Raw genomic sequence first — 27,534 nt, forward strand, 5'->3', positions numbered from 1 at the left:
AGAAAACTCTGGTCAGGGTGTGGTGTGGCGACAGCATTTGGGGGAGGGCACTGACACAGATTCAGCTCATGTGTACCCCACCAGGAGTGTAACAACTGGGAAAGTCGCTGCCCCTTAGCAAGACTCAATTGGAAGGTGCAGATATCTAAGAAGATTATTAACCCCCCAGAATTTTTATGACTCCCAGAATATGTCAGTGTGTGAGCTTATTCTCAGAGCCTAAAATTATTCAGCTCTCTTTGGACATTAATACTTTGGTTAAAAGCTGCCAAAATTACGACAGAATCTGGTGGGAGGAATTTTTATTGCCTAATAAATGATATCATAAAAGATCTTAATTCCGCCCTGGCTGGTTGGCTCAGTGGTAGAGCATCAGCCTGGCATGCAGGAGTCCCGGGTTCGATTCCCGGCCAGGGCACACAGGAGAAGCACCCATCTGCTTCTCCACCCCTCCCCCTCTCCTTCCTCTTTGTCTCTCTCTTCCCCTCCCTCAGCCAAGGCTCCATTGGAGCAAAGTTGGCCCGGCGCTGGGTTTAGCTCTGTGGCCTCTGCCTCAGGCGCTGGAATGGCTCTGGTTGCAACAGAGGGACGCCCCAGATGGGCAGAGCATTGCCCCCTGGTGGGCGTGCCGGGTGGATCCCGGTTGGGCACATGCGGGAGTCTGTCTCCCTGTTTCCACCTTCAGAAAAATAAAAAAAAAAAAAAAAAAAAAAAAAAAGGTCATAATTCCGTATCAGCCACTAAATATTCAAAATGTATAAAGTATGCAAAGTGAGGTCCAAGATATAGATGATAAACAGCTCCGTGACATTTCTTAGGAATTACTCATTCTTTTTCAATCTAAAAGTAGAACAGGAACATTCAACTAAATCCCAGGCTTAGAAAGCTGAACACCGCCTGGAGGACTTCAAGAATTACATTGACAAAGCCATTTTTCTTTAGACTTTCAATTACAACTAAAAAAAAAAAAATCTCCATGGAACTTTGGAAGAAATCTCAAGTTTTCAGACTCCAAATACTTAGATGGACCTCTGAAAACTCAGATCATGATCTTCCTTCATTTACCCTTCTAGAAAGATACTGATATCATGTTAGGGAGAAACAGTGCTCCTCAATTTTAGGGACACTTTCATTGTTGGGTTAGTTGTCTTCTGTAATGAATTCTAGAATTCTAAGATCCAGCTGTGCTATTAGGCAAGAAGTTCTTTTTCTCTTTCTAAAGTCATTTGTTCCAGATACAATGAACATATTTTAATCTTTCTGTTCTTACTTGGGAAGGGCTATTTCAAACACACACACAAACACACACACACACACACACCAGCCTCTGCTATAGTCTTTTATCTCCTTAAAGATCTTTTTACCTACTTAACTTCTTGCCTTTTATCCCCTCCTTCTTTGAACTGTTGCACCCCTTCATCTTCTGAAAATTGCTAAGGCATCCCTCCAAACTCTCCTCCCCTAAAAATAAAAATTGATCCAGTGGTAAAATTTGTTGAAAGGCAGAAAGAATGATGCCACTAGGTCCCAGTTTATAGGGATTATGATGGGCAGAGACCAACAGTCTTCGAAAGCCCTCCTCCTACCAGGGCTCAGTGGCTCTCCAATGACATCTTTGGGATTGGACATAAATCCAATAGAGTGTACATGCCATGTGCTGTTCGATCTTTTTAGCACTTATAATATTGACACTCCTGTTGTATATCTATCTGGCAGGTTGGCTTCACATTTAATGTGTCCATTATTAAAACATTTTGTTGTTGTTGTTGACAGAGACCAGATACTGCTACACTCAGCACACAATGGAAGTTACCGGAAACAGCGTCTCTGTCACCAAACGCTGCGTTTCCCTGGAAGAGTGCTTGTCCACCGGCTGCAGAAACTCTGAGCATGAAGGCCACAAGGTTGGGGCAACAAAACGAGGGGCCAGTGCAGTACAGTCAGATGCCTGCCAGTGCTCATGTGCAAATTCTTACTCCCTGTGCAGGCTGGCTTTTGACTGGCTCTGTGGCATTATGAGAAAATGCTTCCTTTCCTGTTTTTTCTAAAAAAAAAAAAAAAAAGATTTATACCAGTGTAGAGGATAAATTATGTAAACACAACACCAAGAGGGTATTGAAATTTATTGTAAGCCCTTTGTTCACTCAGAAGAAAGCAGTAACACTACGAAAAGGAAGAGCAGCAAGGGACCAGTTATGTCCTCATGGCATAGCACCACAGGTGCACAGCACATCCAGCTGGGCGTGTCAAGGCAGTTTGGCTTTGATAACTTTCTGTGAAGTGGAGCTTGGGTCTTCTGAGGGATGCTGATTTGTGGAAGTTACCCATTGACTCCTGAGTCATTTCGGGAGGGGGTTTGCTCACCTGACATTCTGTCTTGCCTGTACTGAGACACTCAGTTTAAAACCGACTTTGCGGGAAGACTCGAAGGAGAATGTAGGAAATCAGAGAAAGGCTCCCTGGCTCCCAGTGGAGGGGATGCCCTGGCTTTCCTGCCGGTGTTGAGGACTGGCTGCACATGTGAGCTTATATATCAGGCCTTGGCCTTTATTTGGGGTCTGCTCACTTCTCCCCACCAGTCTGCCTTTCTGGGGACTGGCAACAGTGCCCACCCTGACAGCCTGCAATGGTACCATTAGTGGGGGCTGCTGTCTCTCAGGAAGGTAGACATCTCATTTTCAAAAGACTTGTCAAATGCACTAGGAATTAAATTTTAAAGTATAATCTTTCTACTTGCCCCTGGCTTGAAATATGCAGGTAAACCCAAGGGTTTTACCTGACCTCTAGCAAGCTGGGCTCAGCTCTCAGGTGTTATGAGGCTATTTCGCCAAGGAGGAAGTGGTAGATCAGGGAAGTGACATCATATGCTCAGGTCATACAACTAGGAAGTGATAGAGTCAGAATTCAAACTCATTCTGACCCGCGGTTTCTCTCTTCAACTTTATAATGTCTTCCTAACCCACATCAGCAGTGACCAGACTGCAGTCTCTGCAGGGCAATGACTGTCTAGGGTATAAACCATCACAGAGTCTTTAGACGTCACTGTGTCTATGAACCACTTGCGGATCTTGTTAACACGCAGATTCTCATTTGCGAAGTTCAGGGCGAGTTTGAGATTGTGCATTCTAACTAGCTCCCAGTTGATGCTGAAACTAGTGGGCTGTACTTAGTGTAGCCATGGCCTAAAATAACCTCTGTCAATAATTCTTTGAATTTATTTCTGTCTTAATGATCTACAAGTAAAGCTGGACTATATGAAAACAGGAATTATTGCATAAATGAAACCCTTCAAACCTTAACTCACCCATGAGAATGGAGAGAATTATGCAGGTTGTCCTAATGAAAGTAAAGATCCATGTTTAAATCATCTATGTTGGCCTGACCAGGGGTGGCACAGTGGATCAAGTATCAGATTGGGACATAGAGGACCCAGGTTTGAAACCTCGAGGTTGCCAGCTTGAGCATGGGCTTACCAGCTTGAGAATGAGGTTGCTGGCTTGAGTGTGAGATCATAGACAAGACCCCATGGTTTCTGGCTTGAGCCCTAAGGTCACTGGCTTGAGCTCAAGGTCACTTGCTTGAGCAAGGGGTCACTTGCTCTGCTGTAGCCCCCATCCTGGTCAAGGCACATATAAGAAACAATCGCCCTGGCCGGTTGGCTCAGCGGTAGAGCGTCGGCCTAGCGTGCGGAGGACCCGGGTTCGATTCCCGGCCAGGGCACACAGGAGAAGCGCCCATTTGCTTCTCCACCCCTCCGCCGCGCTTTCCTCTCTGTCTCTCTCTTCCCCTCCCGCAGCCAAGGCTCCATTGGAGCAAAGATGGCCCGGGCGCTGGGGATGGCTCTGTGGCCTCTGCCTCAGGCGCTAGAGTGGCTCTGGTCGCAACATGGCGACGCCCAGGATGGGCAGAGCATCGCCCCCTGGTGGGCAGAGCGTCGCCCCTGGTGGGCGTGCTGGGTGGATCCCGGTCGGGCGCATGTGGGAGTCTGTCTGACTGTCTCTCCCTGTTTCCAGCTTCAGAAAAATGGAAAACAAAAAACAAAAAAAACAAAAGAAACAATCAGTGAGCAACTAAAGTGCCACAATGAAGAATTGATGCTTCTCATCTCTCTCCCTTCCTGTCTGTCTCTATCAGTCCTTCTTTCTCTCTGACTCTCTCTGTCTCTATCAAAAAAAAAAAAAAATCATCCGGGTTGTTGCCACTCCCCTTTCACTGTGAATACTTAGCAAGTGAAAGTTGCTCTTTTAACAGTTTCCTCAAGTAGTTAGAAAGAGCCTCTTTGAGAAAGGTAGGATAAATATTATTCATAACCCCCGCTTCAGAGGTGGAATCGCCAAGACCTAGGAAATTTGTGAAACTGATAACCACATGGTGGGATGTCAAAAGCAGAACTCAGGCCCCTTGAAGCTTCATTGGAGGCTTTCATTTTAACCATGTTGCTTCTAGATGAAATTTCATCCCACCTCCTTAAAGGCAGGGTTGGTGTCTCCTTTGTAGAACAGGCCATTTTTATTTGGGACTTGCCATGAGGGAGACGGTGCCTTCAAAAATCCCTGCCTCTTCCCAAGACCTGCCAGCTTCTCCTCACCCTTGTTTTTCTCTTTCTACTTTTCAGGTTTGCACTTCCTGCTGTGAAGGAAATATCTGTAACCTGCCACTCCCCCGCAATGAAACCGAGGCCACGTTTGCCACAACATCACCCATAAATCAGACAAATGGGCACCCGCACTGTGTGTCAGTGATAGTGTCCTGCCTGTGGGTGTGGCTGGGACTCACTTTGTAGCAGCTCAAAGGCACGAGGTGTAGTAGTGATCTGGGGGGTGTTCTGATGGTCCATAGTAGTGCATGAGTGAGTCATTGGTATATTACACATGTGAAACCACAGCCCCCGAGGAGGACTTCCTGGCCAAGCATTCCCACTGCCCATGAGGAACAAGCATTGCTTCAGTGTCGTCATTTCAAGTCCAAGACCTCATCAAAGCCAGCCTGCCCCTAAAATAGATCGAGTGCTATACCACAAATCTTTGTTTTAACTCCAAGAAACATATCTGCACTTCTTGAGCTCTGGGCTCTTAATTTGGAATACGTGCATGAGCCACAGGAGGGCCTGGGACCAATGGAGATGTCAAGCAACATGAATAGTGTGTTTTTGAGGAGAAAGTTAAAGCACCATTGGTTTAAACATATGCATGAATTTAGTTATAGCTTTAGAATTTTAAAAGTTTAATTGCAAAATGAATGGAACATTTCCTCAGAGATTCCTTCCAAGTCCTTAGCAAACTAGTGAGCAATTTGTCCAATTTAATTTTTCTAACATTCTTCTCCCAATGGTGGGGATTATATTCCCTCTGCTCTGTGTAGGAGATAAAAAAAAAAGCCATCATAGAAGTTTGTTGTATGGGGGGAGGAGGGCTGGAGAAGGATTTTTCCTAATTTCATGGAACTAGCAACTCTAAAGTGGCCGCTTGTCCCTTCATACAGCTGGTGAGACTGGCCTTGATTTGGCACTTGTGTTCCATGACATCCTATTCTACCTGGACCAGTGGGTGTGCAAGGAGTCCCACAGCAGGGTAGGGTTATCTTCTCCAGTCCTGGGGTTCTCTTCTGATCGAGCTCATTTAGACAGAGAGAGGATTTCAAAACGAAAGGAAGGGGAATGTGTGGAGGCTGACCCTAGCTCACTGTGAGGGTCCAGCGAGTGGCTCAGACAGTTCTTCCTCCATCGGCAATTCACGCGGCCCAAGAACCCTCCCGTTCTTCCTCTTTCAAATCCTCAGTGACTTCAGGGGGAAGGTTCCACATTAAATTATCTGGACATTAATAGGGAAAGAAAACATAATATTTAAGGATGGTACAGACTAGTAAGGAGACCCAGTGGGATGTTTTCATTTCTTTTAGCTGATTGTTTTTCAAGTAGCAAAAATTTCACCATCCTTCCTATACTTTTGGTACCCCGAGTTGCAATTTTTCTTCTTCCTTGTAAATCATTTATACAATATTTATTTTTGTATGGCATAACTAGAAAAAACTAAAATATATTGTAAAAGATTCTTTATTCTGAACAAAATGATCAAATCAGATACTTATTTTTCAACAGTGGTAGAGCTTGTAATATATGTGTGTTGAACATTATCTATAATACTTGCACCAGTGTTGAAAAAGTTCCTTATGTTGTGAGCAAGAGTAATGTGTTGGTTTCAAAGTTTTTCTCATGGTTTCCTCAGTGGTGTGGTCTCAGAAGTATTCGGGTGGTCACCATCACTGGTAAGAGTTTCTCTGCAGGGTTATGGGGCATATTTGCATGACATTTGGTGGAGCCACTGCAAATAAAGAAGACAAGTGTTTTCAGAGTCCATCTGCTCTGCACAGGGAACTGTCTCTGGCTCATAAAATGAGGCCTCCTCAGGGACCAAATATGAACTGACAGTGAGTGGTAACTCTGATACACAATAATCTAAATGGCATCAAATGGCCTTAAATCAGTTTGGCAGGCTTATCAATAAATTGCTTATAATTGGGGTGGGAAATTAGAGGGAGAGAGAGAAAGACATTTATGAAGCACCTCTTTTGTGCCACACTATGCTAAGCACTTTACAGAAGTTAGGTCATATAATTCCTACAAGAACCAAGTAAGGAAAATTACTAGTGTTTACACTTTAGTAGATGAAGGTACTGAGGCTCTAGGAAGCTCCATAACGTGAAGCCTTTTCCTTCTGATTTAGGTTCTATGGGATGAGGTGGGATTGCAGAGGGAGGGCAGGTGGGATTAGCACCCCCAGAAAAACTACCAGGCCTGACTTCATGGGAATTTGGCTGTTTTATCATGTGAAGTTTGTCTAGTCCTGCCTCTGTAGGGTGTCCTTTGCATGTGTCCCCAGTTGTTTTTTAGTTTGGGAAGTGAAGGTATGGCTTCCTCATTTATTCCTCTTGCTAAAAGAGAGACAGGTTGATCCTACATGTAAAGATGCTATCAGACAATGAAAATTTGATGTTGTACATATCTACAAATACATTTTTATGCATGGTCACTCTCCACGGACACCTTCCAAGTACTGCATGAGAATTCAATAGGAGACCAAGTCCAAATGTTGGTTCTTAATGAGAAAACAGGCACTCCAGAGCCTCTCTGGCTGGTTTGTAGGGACCATATCCACAACAGCATCATCTGCCACTCAGGGGTCACTGTGAACTGCGAACAGATGTGGATATGTACACCCTCTATGCCTGTCAGAACAGCTGGTGTTTTATTCTCTGGAAAGAAAGTGGTCTGCTTGCCATTGCCAGCCTCAGGGAGCCTCGGAAGGGCTGCTTATGTGGAGGGCCCAGGACTGGTCATCCATCCGACTTTTCTACTCCGGTAAGCCTTCCGTTAAATCCCATCACTGGCGACGGCTTGAAGCGCAGAGAGCTGTTCTGTGTATATGAACGTAAGTGCCGCTTATTTATTTTTAGACTCCTCAGAGCGTTCATGTCAATATGGGATTAATGCCTAAATTTTGTAAATATTGTACATTTTGTAAATCAATGAATAAAGGTTTTAAGTGTACCTCTCTAGGCTCTTCCCTGCAAATGCCCATGTCAATCAATGGTTCAGGCACTCAGGTTATGTCTGAGGCATTGGGTTTGGCCTTAGGGAATTTCCTTCCAGGAGCTCACTTTCTTGTTGAAGGACAGGAAATACATTCATGAAAAGACACATGACAATACAAATACACTCATGCCAGATGATTCACACAGACAGGAAGTGCTGCAGAAAATCCAGGAAAGAAAGATTACCAGACTTTTCAGTCAGGACTGCAGTTTCCTCAGAACATTTCTTAGTTAAATCAGGAAATATGAAAAGATTGTGTGTACGTGTATCACCCTATTAACTCTTTATTTTTAAATTTTATAAGATTTAAAATCTGTTGATGATACAGTAGAAAATATTTTCCCTTGATGGTTTCTTCTGCAACAGGGAACAAATGTTTGAATAGCATGAATGTCATTTACATATCTATACATTGAGTTTATTTTTTATAGTAAAATGATAGATATTGAAAGGGACCTTGAAAAACTTTAACTTGTTTGTAATTCCTGGTTTTTCTTTAACACACTATATTTTGAAATTTCCAGGGAAATACAAGTATTCCCCAAGGTTAAAGGATTTCTGTTAGGTTCTAGATTGTGACATGGTTGGCGCTCTAAATTGTCATACTTACATGCTTACATGAAGATAGCTCTTATCACTAACCTTCCTGAATAGCTCTGTGTGCTCAGTGGAAAGAGCTCAGGTGACTGTGCTTACAGAACATCTGATTTTGAAAACATAGACTTACATGGTAAGCCAATTTGAGGGAGGGGTTAAAAGAACCCTTCACTTCATTTTATTTATGTTTTGTTTATTCTTACTTTACCCTACCTCCCCTCATCCTCTTTCCCTCTTGTAATCACCATACTATTGTCTATATCTATAAGTTCTTTTTTTCTTTTACTGTTTTCAAAATTTGCTTAATACCTTCAGATCCTTCACTTTATAAAGGTATTTTATACCTCTTTCCTAACATATTTATAAGATGTTATTTACCAACAGTATTTAGAGCATAATAGGTATAAAAACCAGATGTACCTTGGCTGCATTATGGGAACTTTTATCTGAAATATCTAAAGCATTTTCACAAATCTTTTTAATAAATTACCTTTAAATTACTTATTAGGAGTGAATTATTGAAAGCTCTTAGAGTATCTGTTAAAAATAAACATTTTAATTGGGAGAACTTGGCCTTGGAGATGCAGTCATTTCTCTTGGGATAGGTCTAAGGCATGAGTATGAAGTATCATGGCTTTGGCTTGGAGTATTCTCCACTGAATCGACTGGAAAACAGCTGCTGATTTTATTTATTTTTATTTATTTATTTGTGTGTGTGTGACAGAACAGAAAGAGACAGAGAGAAGGATAGATAGGGACAGTCTGGAAGGGAGAGAGATGAGAAACATCAATTCTTTGTTGCGGCACCTTAGTTGTTCATTGATTGCTTTATCATATGTGCCTTGACTAGAGGGCTACAGCAGAGTGAGTGACCCCTTGCTCAAGCCAGCAACCTTAGCTCAAGCTGGTGAGACTTGCAAAAACCAGATGAGCCTACGCTCAAGCTAGCGACCTCGGGGTTTTGAACTTGGGTCCCAGTTCGATGCTCTATCCACTGCGCCACCACCTGTTCAGGCTGGGTGCTTATATTTTTTAAATATAAAAATTTCTAGCTTAAATTTGGTATCACAAAATCAGTGAAAATTTCCAAAATATCTTTCAAATCAAGCCTTCAGTTTCAGCAGTTAGTCTTTTTAGCTAATTTTAGATTCATGGCTTTTCTCATTAGCAAATTACTGTTGTCTTGCTATTCTAATTCCATTGCAATTGCTGGAATTGGATGGGGGTGGGGGACATCTATGTAAATATATTTTAAGCTGACTAGAGGCCTGAAATCCAAAGGCTGAAAAATGATTTCTGACAGAGACATTTTTATTTTCCTAATAGCAATTCCTGATTCTCATATATGATTTTATTTTTAAAGCACTTTGAGATACATGCTTCAGTTGACCAGCGTGACCCCACTTCCAGCTCTCCCAGTTAACTAAAGCTCTGGGATAGTTAAGGGAGGCCACAGTGGTGGTCTGCACAACGGCTGATTCCTGGTCCAGAACCCTTCGTTTCACACACACTTGTCGCCAGGATGACATGCATGATGGCTCCACTCTTCTCTAGAACGTTTACTAAAAAGACATTTCTCAGGTCACAAAATCAGAGATAAACGAGACATCTACTGGACCCCCTTTATTTTATACAAGAGGAAAAGGAACCCACAAAACTCAGACTGTTTGTTTCTGAGAAACCCACATCACTTGTGTTAAAGGAAAAATAAAACATCAAAATGTCCCTTTTTTAATGCTTGAAGTAATTAAGACACAGTTAATAAAAAATAGAGGTCTCTCCTCTTCTTCATGCTCACTGTGGGATTGGCGGTACCGCTAGGACCACCCACTCGGGCAGGGCACAGACGGATCAAGGGAGGGGCAAACAAGAAGCAAGCTAGCCTGTTGAACACTGACCATTTGGTCTAACTTGAAAAATATTCTGAAAATAGTCATTTTCAGAATCCTATCTTAAGAAAGCAGAATGATTTATGTAAATTGGAGATGACTACTTACTGAGAAATGGCTTTCTCAGATTTTATGACAAGTCCAGTGTCAGAAACCAGCCTCAAAGCCATATCAGGCCTGAAATTGAGGCCTTCATTGAAATCTTATGGAGGTGACAGGGATCGTTTTGTCAAAGTCAGGAAAGTGTGTATGAAAAGCAACTCTGTTGAGTTTAGGCAAAATGAACAAACTGTCACCAGAATATAGCCATGATACAAAAGATAGTGCTAAAAATAAGTCATCCTCTCAATAAATCCATTCATCATTGAGAAGAATTCAAAGGCAACTTACTGTCTGACCCCTCTTCTCTCTACAGAGAAGTATGACTATTGGAGTCACGAGAATATGCACCCAGAGTCTGAGCACACCCCTCATTTCGTCTGCCTTCTCCCTGGTGTTCTCCCGTGGCTACTGGCCCAATTTCAAGGCTGTCCACCGGCTTGGCTTTGCCTCCACCCAGCCTCTCCCACCAATAAAATAGGACTGAGCGAGCACTGGGAGGCACATCCCGGAGTGGTGTGTGAAGATGGGTTGTCTGAGGACAGGGATCGTGCTTGAAGTGTTCTGCACTGAGGCGCTCTGGGCGAGAAGATGCTGAGACCTCAGTGGTCTGAAAGAGCATATTTAGGCTCACCCATGACTCAGCCCGGCTGGCCCTGAGCATGTCAGAACTTGGCTTATCCCCAACTCAGAGTCTTTCTAAACACTCAATGGGTTGGGCCCATCCTTGACTTTAATTAATTAATGACCCTGTGTATGTTTTGCCGCCGACCTAAATACCAAATGTGTTGTGTAGAGACGCACCCTCCTTGATGCAAGATGACCTGCGACCAGCACAAAATGTGTGATCCAGACCTCCCAGAAACTCTTTCGTCAAAGTTAAATACCCTAAAGAATAGAAGAGTCTATTTGTAGTATTACAAGCTTAGAAGAGCTTAGGCCAGGCTAGAGTTGAAGCTGTTAAGAACAGCCATCATGAGTATTTAGTCAAATTGGCTCTCCAATTGCCACCTTCATTTTTTATGGAAGGGGACAGTGACTACCCCTCTTCTTACCTGGCTCCGGTGTGCCAAGCTACTCGGGCAGCCTCCTAGGACCCTGAGTGCACTGCAATCCCCAGGTTCCCTGTTCAGTGAACAGGAAACGAAATGGACAAATACTGCATTACTCACAGAAGATGGGAACTCATCCTTTGGTATGCAAAGGTGAACTTGACTCAGCCTGGAAATACAAACTTCTTTTGAGCAGGACTGTGGACACTTTCACTTTGCTCATTTCAGCCTAGTATCTGGGGTACTTTATTCTTAATACTGGACACAAAGGGAATGCTATAGTTGGAGGAATAGGGCAAACTTTGGAAGGCCTAAGAGAGTAAGCTGCTTGAAAGGTTGTAGGTCACTGTGGGTAACACACTCTTCCACCTTTGAGAGCCGTGGGGAAAGAGTCAGTGAGAGAGAAGCTGAGGACGCACCACCCACGGCCCCACCAGCTGGAGAACACAGGCCTCTGCAGGAAGGGTCGGGGTGGGTCAGTGGTTGGAGTTCCTGTACGTGAACTAGGCAAGGACCTGTGGCCTGAATTCCTGAGATCAGCAGAAATTTCACAAAAAAGAAAGTGCAAGAACCCGTTCAAACTCAGACATATGCAAAACTTAAATCCTTCAGACCTGCTGGGAGCAGGAATCCTGGCAGTACCTTCCCCAAGAGCATGGAGTCCGAGGAAGCCAATGCTTGTGCCCTAACTTGGCACGCTCACTTCTCACTCACAGATTTGCTATCCTGAGATCAAACCCGACACACCCATATCTCCTAGAGCGCCATAGCAGTGGGTCTCAACGCCAAGTATACATTAGAACCACCTGGGAGGAGCTTTCTAAAAATAATAATGACGGGTACCATGTCCAACAATTCTAATCTAGTCAGTCTGGGTGCTTAAAACACTAGCTAGTTGCCTGACCAGGCGGTGGCGCAGCTGGAGCGTGGGCTCATCTGGCTTGAGCAAAAAAAAAAAAAAAAAAAAAAAAAAAAAGCTCACCAGCTTGGACCCAAGGTCACTGGCTCAAGCAAGGGGTTACTCAGTCTGCTGTAGCCCCACCGTCAAGGCACATATGAGAAAGCAATCAATGAACAACTAAGGTGTTGCAACGAAAAACTGATGATTGATGCTTCTCTTCTCTCTCCATTCCTGTCTGTCTGTCCCTGTCTATCCCTCTCTCTGACTCTCTCTCTGTCTCTGTAAAATAAATAAATAAATAAAATTTAAAAAACAAACAAACAAAAAACCAAAACACTAGCTAGTTAATAAACTCCACCTGCCCCAGGTGACTAATGGGCAGCCATTCCCCGACAGACATGAAACTTACCATCCACCCAGGATGACCAATAATAATCACAGAGGCAAACTTCGTGAAGACCAATCTGGAAAAAGAAATCATAGGCAGCAAACTTCAAATCATAGCCATCTACAGCCAAGTAAGAGTGACCTCATAGCTTTCCGAAAAGTTAATGTCTAATGACCTTTGATGCCCATCCCCCCAGCAGCTAGCTCTTTTCACTAGCTGAATACCTGCTCATTTTTTGTCTTGGATTAAATGTATCTTCCCTGGGGAGTCTTTTCTCAATCTCTCACATAAAGGAAGCCCTCCTTCTATTAACTGCTATAGAACTCTAAACTTCTCCCTCATGACACTTTACTCACTTATAATTATTTAATTGGTTATTATTATGACTCTCCACTACATTGTAAGCTCCACAAAGATGAGTAATATCTCCCTTTAAGTCTCTGCTCTATTTCAAGTATGTAGTACACAAAGGACACAAAATAGACATTGATTTAATTTATCAGATCAAACTGATATAACTGGACCTTGCATATATAATGTCCCTATGGATGTAGTTTCCCCAAAAGAACAATCTTGGCCAAGTTTTTGCATAAGAGTTGGAGGGTTCTCCTCCACTAGTGCATCTTGTCCAGGAATGAAACTAACATAGCCCAAAACGAAGAATTCATTCACACTTGGTTATTGAGCAACAGATCTAAGAAGTAAGCTGGGGAATTAGAGATCTTGACCGAGAGATCCTTGCCTTACTTATAGAGCCAGCTCAGTCCTCAGCTTCCACCAACACTACGCTTTATCAGTGCCTTGAACTTGGAAATTGCAGGTACTCGGGGCTGGAGGACTTTACAAAGTACTTAGTCCAATCCTTTTTATACCACTGTCCTCAAACCTTCAACTTTTCTCCACAAATGGTACTCTTCCTACTATACATTAAATAAAAATAGAGAACATCTCAACTAACTGCCAACAAACTGTGCACTTCTTTCCATCTGCCTTGATGCTCTCCCTGTCCCTCCAATGACGTGGGTGAAGTTAATCCCTCCTCCTGTGCACAGAATCCCCTTCCCTCCACCCTCCTCAGGGGCCTCGCCACTCCCAAGTCTTTAGCTTCTTCCACTGCACTGTGTCTCTCCCATCCACATTCAAATATCATAAAAGCAAAGCAGAACAGAATCTGCTCGCACCCTATGCTCTTTCATTGATCCCCTCTCTCTTTACTATGCTCTGCAGCCAAACTTCTTGAAAGCTGGCTATGCTCATTGTCTTTACCTCCTCACCACCTTCTCACTTCTCACCTGCTCAGTCTGTCTGCTGACCCCACAGTGAATTCACTAATAAAAGACAAGCTGCTCAGCCCAGTGTTATTTCTCAGTTCTTCTCTTCTTTTTTTTTTTTAATATTTATAATCCTACTGTGTTCTTTTCCTTTTTTAAAAAAGGAATCTTTATTGAATTTATTGGACATTAGTTAATAAAATTATACAGGTTTCAGGTGTACAATTCTATAGTACAAAATCTGTATATTGTTTTGTGTGTTCGCCACCCCAAGCTGAGTCTCCTTCCATTTATCCCACTTTTACCCTCTTTGACCTCTCTTTACCCCCCTTGTCTCTCTGGTAATCATCATACTGTTGTGAAGTTTTCTTTTCTTTTTTTTTTTTGCTTAGTCCCTTTACCTTTTTCACCCAGCCCCCAAACACACTGTCCCACCTGACAGCTATCCGTCTATCCTCTGTATCTATTAGTCTGTTTCTATTTTGTTTTGTTATTTTGTCCATTATATTTCACATATAAATGAAATTATATGGGATTTGTCTTTCTCTAACTGGTTTATTTCACTTTGCATAATACTCTTCAGGTCCATCCATGCTATGCAAATAGTAAGATTTCCTTCTTTTTATGGCCACATAGTATTCCACTGTGTATCACAGCTTTTCTACCCACTCATCTACTGATGGGCACCTGGGCTGCTCCCAAATCTTGGCTATTGTAAATAATGTTGCAATGAACATAGGAGTGCAAATATTCTTTCAAATTAGTGGTTTATGTTTCTTCAAATATATTCCCAGAGGTGAAATTACTGGGTTATAAGGCAGGTCAATTTTTAATTTTTTGAGGTAACTCCACAGTGGCTGCACCAGTCTGCATTCCCACCAACAGTACACAAATTTCCCTTTTCTCCACACCCTCACCAGCACTTGTTTGTTGATTTACTGATGATAGCCATTCTGACAGGTGTGAGATGATATCTCTTTATGGTTTTAATGTGCATTTCTCTGATGATTAGTGACATTGAGCATGTTTTTGTATGTCTATTGGCCAGTTGTATGTCCTCTTTGGAGAAGTATCTATTCAGGTCTTTTGCCTTTTTTTTTTCTGAATTGAAAAGCAGGGAGGCAGATAGACTCCCACGTGCACCTGACCAGGATCCACCCGGCTTGCCCTCTAGGGGGTGATGCCCTGTCCATCTAGGCCATTGCTCCGATGCAACCGGAGCCATTCTAATGCTTGAGGCGAAGGCCATGGAGCCATCCTCAGCACCCAGGCCAGCTTTGCTCCAATAGAGCCTTGGCTGCAGGAGAGGAAGAGAAAGAGAGAAAGGAGAGGGGGAAGGGTGGAGAAGCAGATGGGAGCTTCTCCTGTGTGCCCTAGCCAGAAATTGAACCCAGAACTCCCACATGCAGGGCCGATGCTCTACCACTGAGCCAATTGGCCAGGGTCCCATTGCCCATTTTTAATTAGATTGTTGCTTTTGGTGTTGAGTTTTTAATAAAATTTAAATATTAATCCCTTATCAGATGTATCACTGGCAAAACTTTCTCTCATTCAGTGGGTTGTCTTTTTACCTTATTGATGGTTTCCTTTGCTGTGCAAAATCTTTCTATTTTGATATAGTCCCACTTGTTTATTTTTGTTTCTCTTGCCTAAGGAGATATATCAGAAAATAACACTGTTACAAGAAATGTCTGAGAATTTAAAAATTTCTTCTAGAATTTTTATGATTTCCAGTCCAACATTTAAATCTTTAATCTATTTTGAGTTTATTCCTGTGTATGTTGTAAAAAGGTGGTCTAGTTTCATTTTTTGGTATGCATCTATCAAATTTTCCCTATACCATTTATTGAATAGATTACCTTTACCCCATTGTATATTCTTGCCTTGTTTGTCAAATATTAATTAACTATAAAGGCATGGGTTTGTTCCTGGGCTCTTTATTTTGTTCCATTGATGTATATGTCTGTTTTTATGATAGTTCCATGCTGTTTTGATTACAATGGCCTTGTAGTACAGTTTGACATCAGGTAGTATGATTCTGCTAACTTTGTTCTTCTTTATCAAGATTGCTCTGGCTATTCAGGGTCTTTATGGTTTCATATAAATTTATGAAATATTTGTTCCAGTTCTGTGAAATACAACATTGGTATTTGATAGGAATTGCATCGAATCTATAAAAAAGGGGAACTAAGAAAACAATTCCACTTACAACTGCATTAAGAAAAAACGTAGGAATAAATTTAACCAAGAATATAAAAAGACCTGTACTAAGAAACTCTTAAGACATTGAGGAAAGAAATCAAAGAAGATACATATAAGTGGAAGCACATACTTCTCAGTTCTCTTCTCCCCTAATTTCTCAGCATTAGTCAAAATTTCCATTACTCCCTCCTTGTTGAATCACTTCACTTGGCTTCCATGAACCACATTTTCCCAAGAGCTTCTCCACTACCTTTGTTTTCTAAATCTTCTTTGGTGACTTATCTTCCTCTATACAAATTTAAATGTCAGAATTCCTCAAGGTTTGGCATTAAACCTCCTTCTCACTTTGTAATCTCTCCTAGGTAATTTTCTCAAGGTCATTATTTAAATATCCAACTATTTTCTAGTGGTTGCCAAATATATACCTCCTCCTGTGAATTCTAGAATTCTCTCCCCAAATTACCTTCCCAACATATTATGCTCAAACTCAAGAGCAACCCCAACCAAATGTGTCATCTACTCTGAAGCTCAGCTCCCTCCAGGGTCCCCATCTCAGTGAATAGCACTGACACCATCCAGCTGTGCAGACAGAAACCTGGAGTCATTCTTGACACCCTCTTCTTCACTTCCCAAATCTAATTCATTCTTAATTCATTATTTTTTTTATTTCTACCTAAACTATGATCACATTTCGAGCATCCTAATCAGTCTCTTCCATCTTTTCCTGCCTCATTTCAACCTATTTTTCAAAGGCAGAAATAGTTTTAAACATGCAAATTGGATTAGGTCACTCATCTGCTTAACACTCCAAAGGTTTCATGTTGTTCTTGGTGGTGGGAAGACAAATCCTCCCCATGACCTAGAAAGTGTTGGTCATAGCCTTCCCCTGGCTTCATGCCTGGCACACACGCTTTGACTTTCAGATTACCAGCCGCCCTGCTTTCCTTTTAAGTCTTCGAGCCCTCTGCTCTCTCCTGGCTTGGCGCTTTGCAGTGTTCCTTCTCTACCAGCTGCACTCTTCACCCCTACCTTGGACCTGGTTACCTCCTTTACATCCTGCAGATCTCACTCAGCTCATCTAGCACTTGCTCAGGGACATCTTCCTTGAACTGCCTAGAGTAGATCAAGCCCCTTGTTCTTCACACTAATGGAACCCTGAACTCTTCCTTCATAGTGCTTTCCAGTGTGTGCATGTATAACATCAGTGTCTATTTATCTCCCCTTTGTGGAGCAGGGACAATTGTCTGTTTGCTCACTGCTTTAAGTGTTGTGAGGTACCAACCAGATCCCCCTTCAGGAATGAAGGACTTATATCCTCCGCCTCTGGGAGAACTGTCACCCAGTGCCCTTAGCTCGCAGTCCTCCACATGATGGGGCTGAAGAGAGCTGCCTCACCCGAGGTCATGTCCAGTTCCCAGGGGAGCCATCACCCAGTCACTGAACAATAGTGGGAACATAAAGTCTCAGCCCCCTCGCCCCAACATAGGATGCTTTTGAAGGTATATGCCCAGTTCCACAGGAGATTGGCTGTGGCTTCATTGAGACTTTGTTGTAGCCCACTTTCTCCTCTGCCTGAACCTGCATTCATCATCTCCCTTTCATGGGTGTTGATCACCAAAGCATTCCCTAATCACTCTCCTGCACACTGATCTTTATTTTAGAGTCTGCTTCCCAGGGATCCCAACCTCTAGCACTACCATATTGACAGTATTGAGTAGAGTGCCTAGAAACTAGTCTGAATAAGTATTTGTTTAATAAATACATGAAGTGATGAAAAAATATTAAGAGATCATCTCAAACCATTACAGCTGGCTAGTGTGACAGAATAAGAGTTAAAATCAAGGTTTGCTTTCTACCAGTTCTGGCCTGCTTCTGACACATTTTCACATGTTAAACTTGCAACAAAAAGTGTTTAGCTTGCCCTCTTGGAAGACACATTGTTTGGCCCGGGGTAGTGAAGCCTGCACTACCAGGCTGAAGTGCAGGGTGTTGCGCACATGACTTATGATGGTTTAGAGATGGGGGAAGAAAACATGCTAATTCCTCTTCTCATGTTGGCCTCTCTTCCCAGCCATGAACATAAACTGGAAGACTCAATGTTGGTGTGTTAGTCAGGATTCCCCTGAGAAAAATAACCAGTGGGATGTGTATTTATAGAGATAGGCTATGGAGACCAGAAAGTCTGAAATCCATAGAGGAAACCGGTAGGTTGGAAATTTCTATGAGAGTGATGTTGCAACCTGAGGCAGAATTCCACCCTCCAAGTGGAATCTGTCTTTTCTCTACTAATTGGATGAGGACCACCCATGTTATGGAGGATGACCTCTTTTACTCAAAGTCAACTGTTTTAAATTTTAATCACATCTAAAAATGGCTCTACAGCAATACCCAGACTGATGTTTGACCAAACAGCTGGCCACCATAGCCTGGTCAAGCTGATATGGAAAATTAGCCATTGTTAACGGGTAACCTGATGGTTCTCTTCAAACTGATCCATAGATTCATTGTAATCCTAATTAAAATCCAAGAAGGATTTAAAAAAAATTTGACAGACTAATTCCAAAATTTGTATGGAAGTGCAAAAAACTAGAATAGTCAAAACAACTTTGAAAGGAAGATCAAACTTGGAAGATTCACACTATCGAATTTTAAGACTTACTAGGAAGCCATGGTGATCAAGACATTACATATTTTAAAAAATAGCACAAAATAGATCATAGATCTAAATGTAAAACCTAAAACTATTACACTTCTAGAAGAAATCTTTGTGACCTTGGGTTATGAAAAGAGTTCCTAGGTATGGCACCAGATGCATAATTTATAAAAGAACAAATTGATACATTACACTTGAAAAAAGTTAAGAACTTTGCTTTCTGAAAAATACTTAGGTGAATGAAAAGACAAGCCACAGACTGGAAAATAATGTTTACAAATGATGTAGCCAAAAGAGAACCCTTAAAACTCAATATAAAAAAATTCATAAAAACAGGCAAAAACTTTCAACATTCATGTCATCAAAGACACACCAAAGATGTGATGACAAATATGAACATGAAAACATTAATCAATAGGAAGATACAAAATAAAACTATAATGAGAGATGACTATAAGAATGGCTAAAATGTAAAAGACTGACCAAAACAAGCATTGGCAAGAATTTGAAGGAATTCATGATGGAAATATAAAATGGTACAGTCATCTTTGAAAAAAAGCAGACACCCATGATGTGACCCAGTCATTCCACTTTGTAGTATTGATCCAAGAGAAATGAAAACATATGTCCATATATTTAATTGTATACAAATGTTTACAGCAGCTGATTGGTAATAGTTAAAACTTGGAAACAAACTAAATATCTCTCAACAGGTGAACTGACAACAAACAACAAATTGTGGTACAAATCCTCAATGTCGTCAACAGGTTCTGTGACTTTAAGTGAAATAACATCACAAAAACAACTTTACTGTAAGCTATTTGATGTAAACAAGAATTAAGTTCTTATGACATCACTTCAATGTTATAAGGAAACAAAGTTGAACAAAATGACATTATTCGAGGACCTGCTGTATATACACACAAGAGAATACTACTCAGAATACATAGGAATAAACTGATACATGCTACGACATGAGTAAGTCTCAAAATAATTATGTTGAGTGAAAGAAGCCAGATAAAAAAGACACATATGGGCATAATTCCATTTATATCAAAGTCTAAGAAATGCAAACTAATGTGTAGTGAGTGACCCAGATCAGTGGGTGCTTGGGGAAGGGTCAGGGGTACCACGAAGGGACAAAAGGAAGCTTTGGGAGTGAGGAACTTGTTTGCTATTTTGATTGCATCCAACTAAAGGTCAGTAAAACTCTTATAGAGGTAATGCACAAAAAATTATAATAACAAATGTTGCAAAACTAGCATCTCTTGCTGTTCACAGCATAAATTGTTAAAACTTATTTGTAAAATAATGTGGAAGTATGTTCTATGAGAATGTACATATCCTATCCCAATAATCTTATTTCTGCAAATGGCTTAAAATATGATGGAAACACTGCTTTGAACAAATCTGTCCCTGGTAGCATTCTTATAATTCAAAAAAATAAAATTCAAGACAACTCAAAAGTGCAGGAGCAGGGGAATCATAGTTAAGTCAATAATAGCTCATCTACCTGCTACAGCATCATCAAAAACGGTTACTCGGAAGACATTTTCAATGCCAAATGAAAACAGCAGCACTAAAGTCATATGTTCAATGTATCATACTATCTAGGAAATAAAGATATGCATTAAAAAGTATTTGGCTGAAAAAATCAAATACTCTCATTGCATGTGTTATAGTAACAACTTATACTTTTCCTTTTCTTAAAAGATTTTCATATTCCTTGCATAATGAAAGCCATAAATAAAATAGAAACAATTAAGACTTCATATATATGGTTAAAGGAATGATTGTTATTAATTTGGAGGCTCCTCTTCAGTTTTTTACTCGGGCAGGCCTCGGAGTCCTAGGGCCTCTCACCCCTGGATGCCCACAGAGGTCCCTGGGGCGCTATAAAATCTCCCAGCCTCAGAGTTTCAGCCCCAGACATTTGGATTATACTGACTTTAGATGAAAAAATCTGGAGAGCATGATTTTTTAAATTATTTTTTTGCTGATTATTTCAAAATAACTTCAAACTAACAGAAAAGTTTCAAGAAGAGTCATTAAGTTTTAAATGTTGTCATATCTATCTTTCTTACTTTCTAATAAAATAATTATTTTTAATTTTCAAGCCATTTTAAAAAATGCTATATACATCATGCTGCTTTACCCCTTAGTACTTCAGCATTTCCTAACACAAATATATTCTCTAAAATAACCACAGGGCTGTTATCAAAGTCAAGAAATTTAACCCTGATACAATATTATATTTTATAATTCATGTTCTAATTCTAAAACGAGCACTTACAAAGAAAACAGTTTTTATGGAGAAATTGTCTGCCTTCTAATTGTAACAAAAGCTAAGAGACAGAGCAGCAGGAACCAGCTATGTGCCAGGAGCCAGCCTTGTCCTTTCTCCTATTTTTCTTAGCCGCCTTTCAATTCTGTGAGATCTCCTGTATCCTTCTAACCAACCCCCTTCAATCCTAATAACCATCCTTAAATGAGCTGAGACAGTTTCTGTAGCTAGCTACCTAAGAACCCTGCTGGTTCACAGTAGCTGAGCTGGGACTGTTGATAGAATACGTAGGTCCTTTATGAGTCTGAAATGTCCTCCCACTCCTTTTTTGGACACAAAATACTCCATGATAAAGAAACTGATAGAAGGTAAGTGTTATAACTATCCACAGGAGAGCATGACTAAACAGAGGTCCAGGGATCAAATCCTGACTTAAGAAAAATCCTAACAGTCTAGGGCTCTGAATGAGTAGAAAGCACAGCTGAAAACCTGCTTCTCCCAACACCTGAGGAAGCCGTGGCCTGGGACCTCCTCCCCACACAGGAACTTGAACATGTACTGTGTCAGCTCCCTGTGCCTGGATAGCTTACCAGATGAAAGCTCAGCAGAGACTTGACAAGTCTGGGCCCATTACTGATACCCCTCAGTCTGAGTTGGGTAGAAAGCATGTTTGTGGGCCCAGGGGACTCACTCTGGCCTCCAGGCAGGATTTTGGAACCTGCCTTTGCCTGGTATGACAGCATTCAGGCATTCAGGTGCAGGGCACCTGCCTGGTCTTTGATAAGGGAACTCTGGACTGGGGAACTTCTGTCTCAGCATGTCAGTTCAGCTCTTGGAGTGAGGAGTTACATATTTCCCTGGAGAAAGTTGCTAAAAGGAAAACATGCATTTCCTGTCTCTCTTTCTCTCACTCTCCAATCTATATTGATTGAATATATGGGAATGTTGTGCTAGAAAGGAAAAGAAGTTTTAGTTTTATTTTGTTTTGTTTAGAGAGAGGTAGAAAAAGAGAGACAGGAACAGCTTGATGTGCCCTGACCAGGGATTGAACCCACAACCTCTGTGCTTTGGTATGAAACTACAACAAGCCAAACTATCTAGCCAGGGCTGAGAAGGGAGGTTTTAAAGCTCCCATTAGGCTTCTCTCTTCTGTCTCTTTCCCCTGACCTCCTCCTTCTCTCAAAGCTTGGAACCACTGGCCAAGAATGATTCAGAAGACTCATTAAACAGAAGGTAGGCTTACACTCAAACTGTGAGTAGAATGTAATTGGGGGTGGGTGGATAAATGTATGCTATTTACCAGTATTACTGAGCCAAAGGAATATCTTACAATCATCACTACAAATCCAGAAAATACAGCATATGCTGCAGTGAAAGGGAGAATTGTAAAATAGAAGGAGTATCAGCTTTGGATCAACAAGCTTGGACTCAAGTCAGAGCTCAGCCAACAAAAAGCTAAGTGATCTTAGGTGAAGCTCTTCTCATTGTTTTGAAAATTGAAAGAAATTGTCGAATCTAGCACACAGGTGGCTCACTGTAAAAGTTACTATATTTGTGCGTGTGTTCATGTCTCCTAGCTAACTTCTTGAAGATAGGCAACATCATCTTTGAACCTTCTGCATCTAGCAAGTATCAATATTTGGCACATAGTAACTGCTTATTTATCTTTTGTTGACTTGAATAAACTTACAGCAGTGTCTTCTGATTTAGGTTTTACCATATTTCTCCATGTATAAGACACTACCATGTATAAGATACACCTTAATGTTGGGGCTGGAAATTTGAAAAAAAAAAGTATTCCATAAAGTTATTGAACTCAAGTTTTATTCATCATAAAATTCATACAACTCCTCGTCACTGTCAAAACTACCACCCATTAGCTTGTTCTCATCTGTGTCTGATGACGAATCACTGTCTTCATCAATTGCCTCGTCCTCAGTTCCATCTATGGCATTTGAAATGCCATACTTCTTAAATGACTGAAAACAATCCCAATCTTGATATTATCCCAGGATCTTTTGACCCAGGTACAAACTTCTCCTACAGTTGGTTTCTTCACTCCTCCTGCTGGTGTCAATTGTCCCCAGAAGACTTCATCCATTGGTTCCATTCATTTCTCATGGCAGCTTTGAAGGGTTTGTTTACGCTGACATCAAGTGGTTGCAGCTGGGATGTCAAGCCTCCAGGTATGACGGCAAGTTTTGTTTTTTGCTCTACAGCAATCTTCTTTGTGTTCTTTGTTATGTGTATCCTGAACTGATCAAGCTCCAACAGGGCAGGTTTGTGTAACAGCCCACCTGGTCTCCTTCTCCAAACTTTCTCAAACCAGAACTTCATCCCATCCTGATCCATCCAACCCTTGTCATGAATGTGGACAATCACTCCTCCAGGAATGTCTTCTTTTGGCATTGTTTTGTGTTTGAAAATCAGTATAGGAGGCAGCTTGGTTCCATTGGCATAACAAGCTAGAACAACTGTATAATGGCTCTTTTCATGTCCACTTATCTTCACAGTTACAGTTTTCACTCCCTTCTTATCAACAGATCTGTTACTTCGGACATCAAATTGAAGGGGGACTTCATCCGTGTATTTGCAATCTGTCCAACTCAGACTGATGTGTCTTCCAACATTGAATGACAAAACAGTGAAATTCAAGGACCTTCCACTCATAGCTTTCAGGCATCTTTTGGGCAAGTCTGGTGCATATACGCATGCTTAGTCCATTCTGTTTCATGAACCTGAAGCACCAATTGTGTCCTCCTTTGAAATCAGTAACTCCTTTTCCACCAACAATTCTTGCCTCATGCTGAACCATCTTTGTGGACACAGGAATTCCAATTGCCTTTCCTCTTCAATCCATATCTTCAATTCTCTCTCTAAACCAGGCCATTTTGCTGACATGCCTCTCCTGGCTTTCTTTTGCTGTGGTGTTTTCAGTAGGGTTTCTTCCTGTAGCTAGTCTCGAATTGATTTCTCAGTTGGAGGAGGACCAAACTTACGTTCAGCAGCACGATTTCCATTCACTTTTGCAAACTGGATCACTTTTAACTTGAACTCAGCACTGTATGAAATCTTTTCTGAGACATTTCTGGGCAGAACGTGGCAAAACATAACCTACCATAATATACTGGTTACAAGTGCAAAACAATGAGCACAAAGACAACAAGCATGACAAACCAGGAAATGCAAGTAAAAAATCTACAACCACTGTATAAGACCCAGTTTTTAGGCCCCGAATTTTTCCCAAAAGGGTGCGTCTTATAAATGGGGAATATACAGTAAGTTTATAAACTATTTGACTTATTTCAAATAGTAGAGAAATGTGCTGGAATAAAAGGGGACCTGACTTGGCTCTTCAAGTGTTAATTGACCACCCCTAACCTTTATCTTACTGTGCCAATGTTGGTGGACTGCATTGGAGATAGAGCTGTAATGTTTCACAGGGATTGTCGTGGTGCCATGGTTTCTTCTAATGAGACATATATTTTCAGACCAGAAACTGAATGGAGGTTTAAAATGCCTTTCATGGGAACAGAGACCAGAAAGCTTTGATCCCAGGAAAATATTAAAAATGGCAGTGAAAAGTCAGATGCAAATGCAGAGGCTCAAAAGATCAGACCTGCTACATAATCCATGCACACCAACCCTGCAGAACACACAAAGCAAAGTTTTCATGAAAAATCAAGGGTCAAGGCTTTCAAGTTGTTGTTTGAGTAAGTGTAAGATTTAAAATAAGGTTGTCAGCCTGACCAGGCAGTGGTGCAGTGGATATAGCATTGACCTGGACGTTGAGGACCCAGGCTCAAAACCATAAAGTCAGCAGCTTGAAGCCCACAGTTACTGGTTTGAACCCAAGGTTGCTGGCTGAGCAAGGAGTCACTGGTTCAGCTGTAGCCCCCTGGTCAAGAAACATATGAGAGAGCAGTTGATGAAGAACTAAAGTGCCACAATGAAGAGTTGATGCTTCTCATCTCTCTCCTTTCCTGTCTCTCTCTCTATCTTGCTCACTAAAATAATAATAATAATAATGATAATAAAAATAGGATTAAAAATGGACATTTTAACTCAAGCCAATCCTAGTGGGACCAGAATAAGGTAGGATAAGAAGCACATCTAAATCAAAGCAGTTATAATGAATAAGTGAATAACTTACATAAAGAAGGTTGTAAACTACAAAAGCTATTACATTTTAGCATTATTATTACTCTATGTCCTTCTAAGGATATTTTAACACTGCCAATGTCCAGACCACAATGTCTGAGCCAATAGTGATAAAAAAGCAGAAGCTGAAAACCCAACAATTAAGCAATACCTGGTTAGCATCTTAGTTTTTGTTCCAGTTTTAGATGAAGGTACATTGTCTTCAAATATGCAATATCCAGCCACACTGTTTTGATTGTGGCTCTTTTTTTTGTGACAGAGAGAGAGACAGAAAGACAGACAGATAGGGACAGAGAGACAGGAAGGGAGAGAGATGAGAAGCATCAATTCTTCATTGCGGCACCTTAGTTGTTTATTGATTGCTTTCTCATATGTGCCTTGACGGGGTGTGTGTGGCTACAGCAGAGTGAGTGACCCCTTGTTCAATCCATTGACCTAGAGCTCATGCCAGAAACCTTGGGATTCAATTCAGCAACCTTTGGGCTCAAGCCAGTGACCATTGGGTCATGTCTATGATCCCATGCTCAAGCCAGCAACCCTGTGCTCAAGCTGGTGAACTGTGCTCAAATCAGATGAGCCTGTGCTCAAGCTGGTGATTTCGGGGTTTCAAACCTGGTCCTCTGTGTTCCAGTGCCAACACCTGGTCAGGCTTGATTGTGGCTCTTAATCAAGGGTTCTACTAGCTGAACCCTCACTGGGCACATCTTCTTAAATCAAAAGGACTCACAGCACAAATGATCACAGCTGAGCCAGGGAGGAACAAAATGTGCCTAAAACTGTAGAAGACAAAGGCATTCCTTATGGTTTCTTTCTCTCTCTCTCTTTCCCTCCCTCTCTCCTTTCTTCCTTCCTCTTTCTTTCTTTTTGTCTTCTTCTTTTTTTTAACAATATGTTTTGGTGTGGGCCTTTTTGGGTTCATCTTGTTTGGAACTCCTTGTGCTTCCTGAATTTTAATGTCTGTTTTTCTCACCAAGTTAAAGAAGTTTTCTGTCATGATTTTTTCCAATTAGGATTTCAATTACTTTTTAAATTTAAAAAAAAATTTATTGGGTGACATTGATTAACAAAATTATGTTCTTGAGGAAAGAAAAACTTGTAATTCTTAATGAAGTAGTGCATTCATAGACTAAAGAAAAGCAATAGTTTTTATTCAGCACAAAATTGGAAAAAATATTCAATTGGTTTACAATTACCACTTTTCTATGAATTAAATATACCTGTTGAAATGAAACATGTACAGTAGGAGCAAGCAGTGGAGTTCCAAAGGGAATTGTTTTAGATTGGAGGACAGTGATGCTGGATGCTTTGCTACTACTCATCCTCCCACACAGCTGATGCTGTGCCAAATGCTCTCTCCTTACCTGTGGCTTGTTTATGACTTGGAAACATTCTGGTGTGGCCATCAGCATATATAGACAGAATTCTCGTTTGCCATGGCAGGAACCTGCTTTATTCATCTGATGTCAAGGTAGTGACTTCAGATCTTGCTAGAGCCCACTATTTCACCCTGTAGGAATAACATGGTAAGTCTTAATGAATGTAGCTTCCATATACAGATGTTCCTTGATTTAAAATGGGGCTATGTCCTCATAAACCCATCATAAGTTGAAAATACCACAAGTTAAAAATGGCTCTAAATACCCTTAACAACAAAACATCATAGGTTAAACTAGCCTACTTTAAATGTGCTCAAAACACATTAGCCTACAGTTGGAAAAATCACCTAACACAATAAATATTCTGCAGAGCAGTGATTTTCAACTGTTTTCATTGCATAGCACAAATAAACTAATTACTAAAATTTTGTAGCACACCAAAAAATATATTTTTTGCTAATCTAACAAAAAAGTATAATTTGATTGATGTACAAAAAATAGTAATTACTTACCTGTTTTGCTCTGAAGTGACTTTTAAAAAGATCATATGCCTATACTTGTATATAAAAATTTCTGGTACAAAGAATTAACCAATCAGGTGCAGCCTTGTTATGTGATGTGAACAATAAGATGCAACTCTATTTTATGACCTATATATTTATGGTTCAAGACAGGGCATTCTCACGGAATGGCTATTGTTGTGTTGGCTGTTGCCAATTTTTATTTGACAACCTAAGGGAAAAGAGGTCAGAGCCCCTGACTAAATAGATAGGTATTACAAGTTTTAAAAATTCTTGTGGCACACTGAGTGAAAATTGCTGCCTAGAATATTGGTTATTTACCCTTGTGATCGCATGGTTGATTGGGAGTTGTGGCTCATTGCCACTGCCCAGCACCATGAGAGAGCACCACACTGCATATCGCTAGCCTAGGAAAAGATCACACTTCAAAATTCAAAGTACGGTTTCTACTGAATATCTCTTTTGCACCATGGTAAAGTAAAAAAAAAAATCATTAAGTTGAACCATCATAAGTCAGGGACCCTCTGTATATACATTATCTTTTCAAAG

The 27,534-nt window shown here is 41.0% G+C and overlaps 1 protein-coding gene across 3 annotated transcripts in view; it reads left to right on the forward strand.

The window, feature by feature from the left end:
• Positions 1–7,545, forward strand: part of LYPD6 (LY6/PLAUR domain containing 6) — a 130,578-nt gene extending 123,033 nt beyond the window's left edge. For 2 of the 3 annotated variants that reach the window (XM_066346107.1, XM_066346108.1), the window contains exons 4-5: positions 1,774–1,904; positions 4,616–7,545. In XM_066346107.1, the coding sequence (XP_066202204.1) occupies positions 1,774–1,904; positions 4,616–4,783 (299 nt within the window). In that variant the 3' untranslated portion in view covers positions 4,784–7,545. The remainder of the gene's footprint in view (positions 1–1,773; positions 1,905–4,615) is intronic. The other variant, XM_066346106.1, reaches the window with a different exon arrangement.
• The last annotated feature ends 19,989 nt before the right edge of the window (positions 7,546–27,534 follow it).

This window comes from Saccopteryx leptura, chromosome 7 (assembly GCF_036850995.1).
Source record: "Saccopteryx leptura isolate mSacLep1 chromosome 7, mSacLep1_pri_phased_curated, whole genome shotgun sequence".
Lineage (NCBI taxonomy): Eukaryota > Metazoa > Chordata > Mammalia > Chiroptera > Emballonuridae > Saccopteryx > Saccopteryx leptura.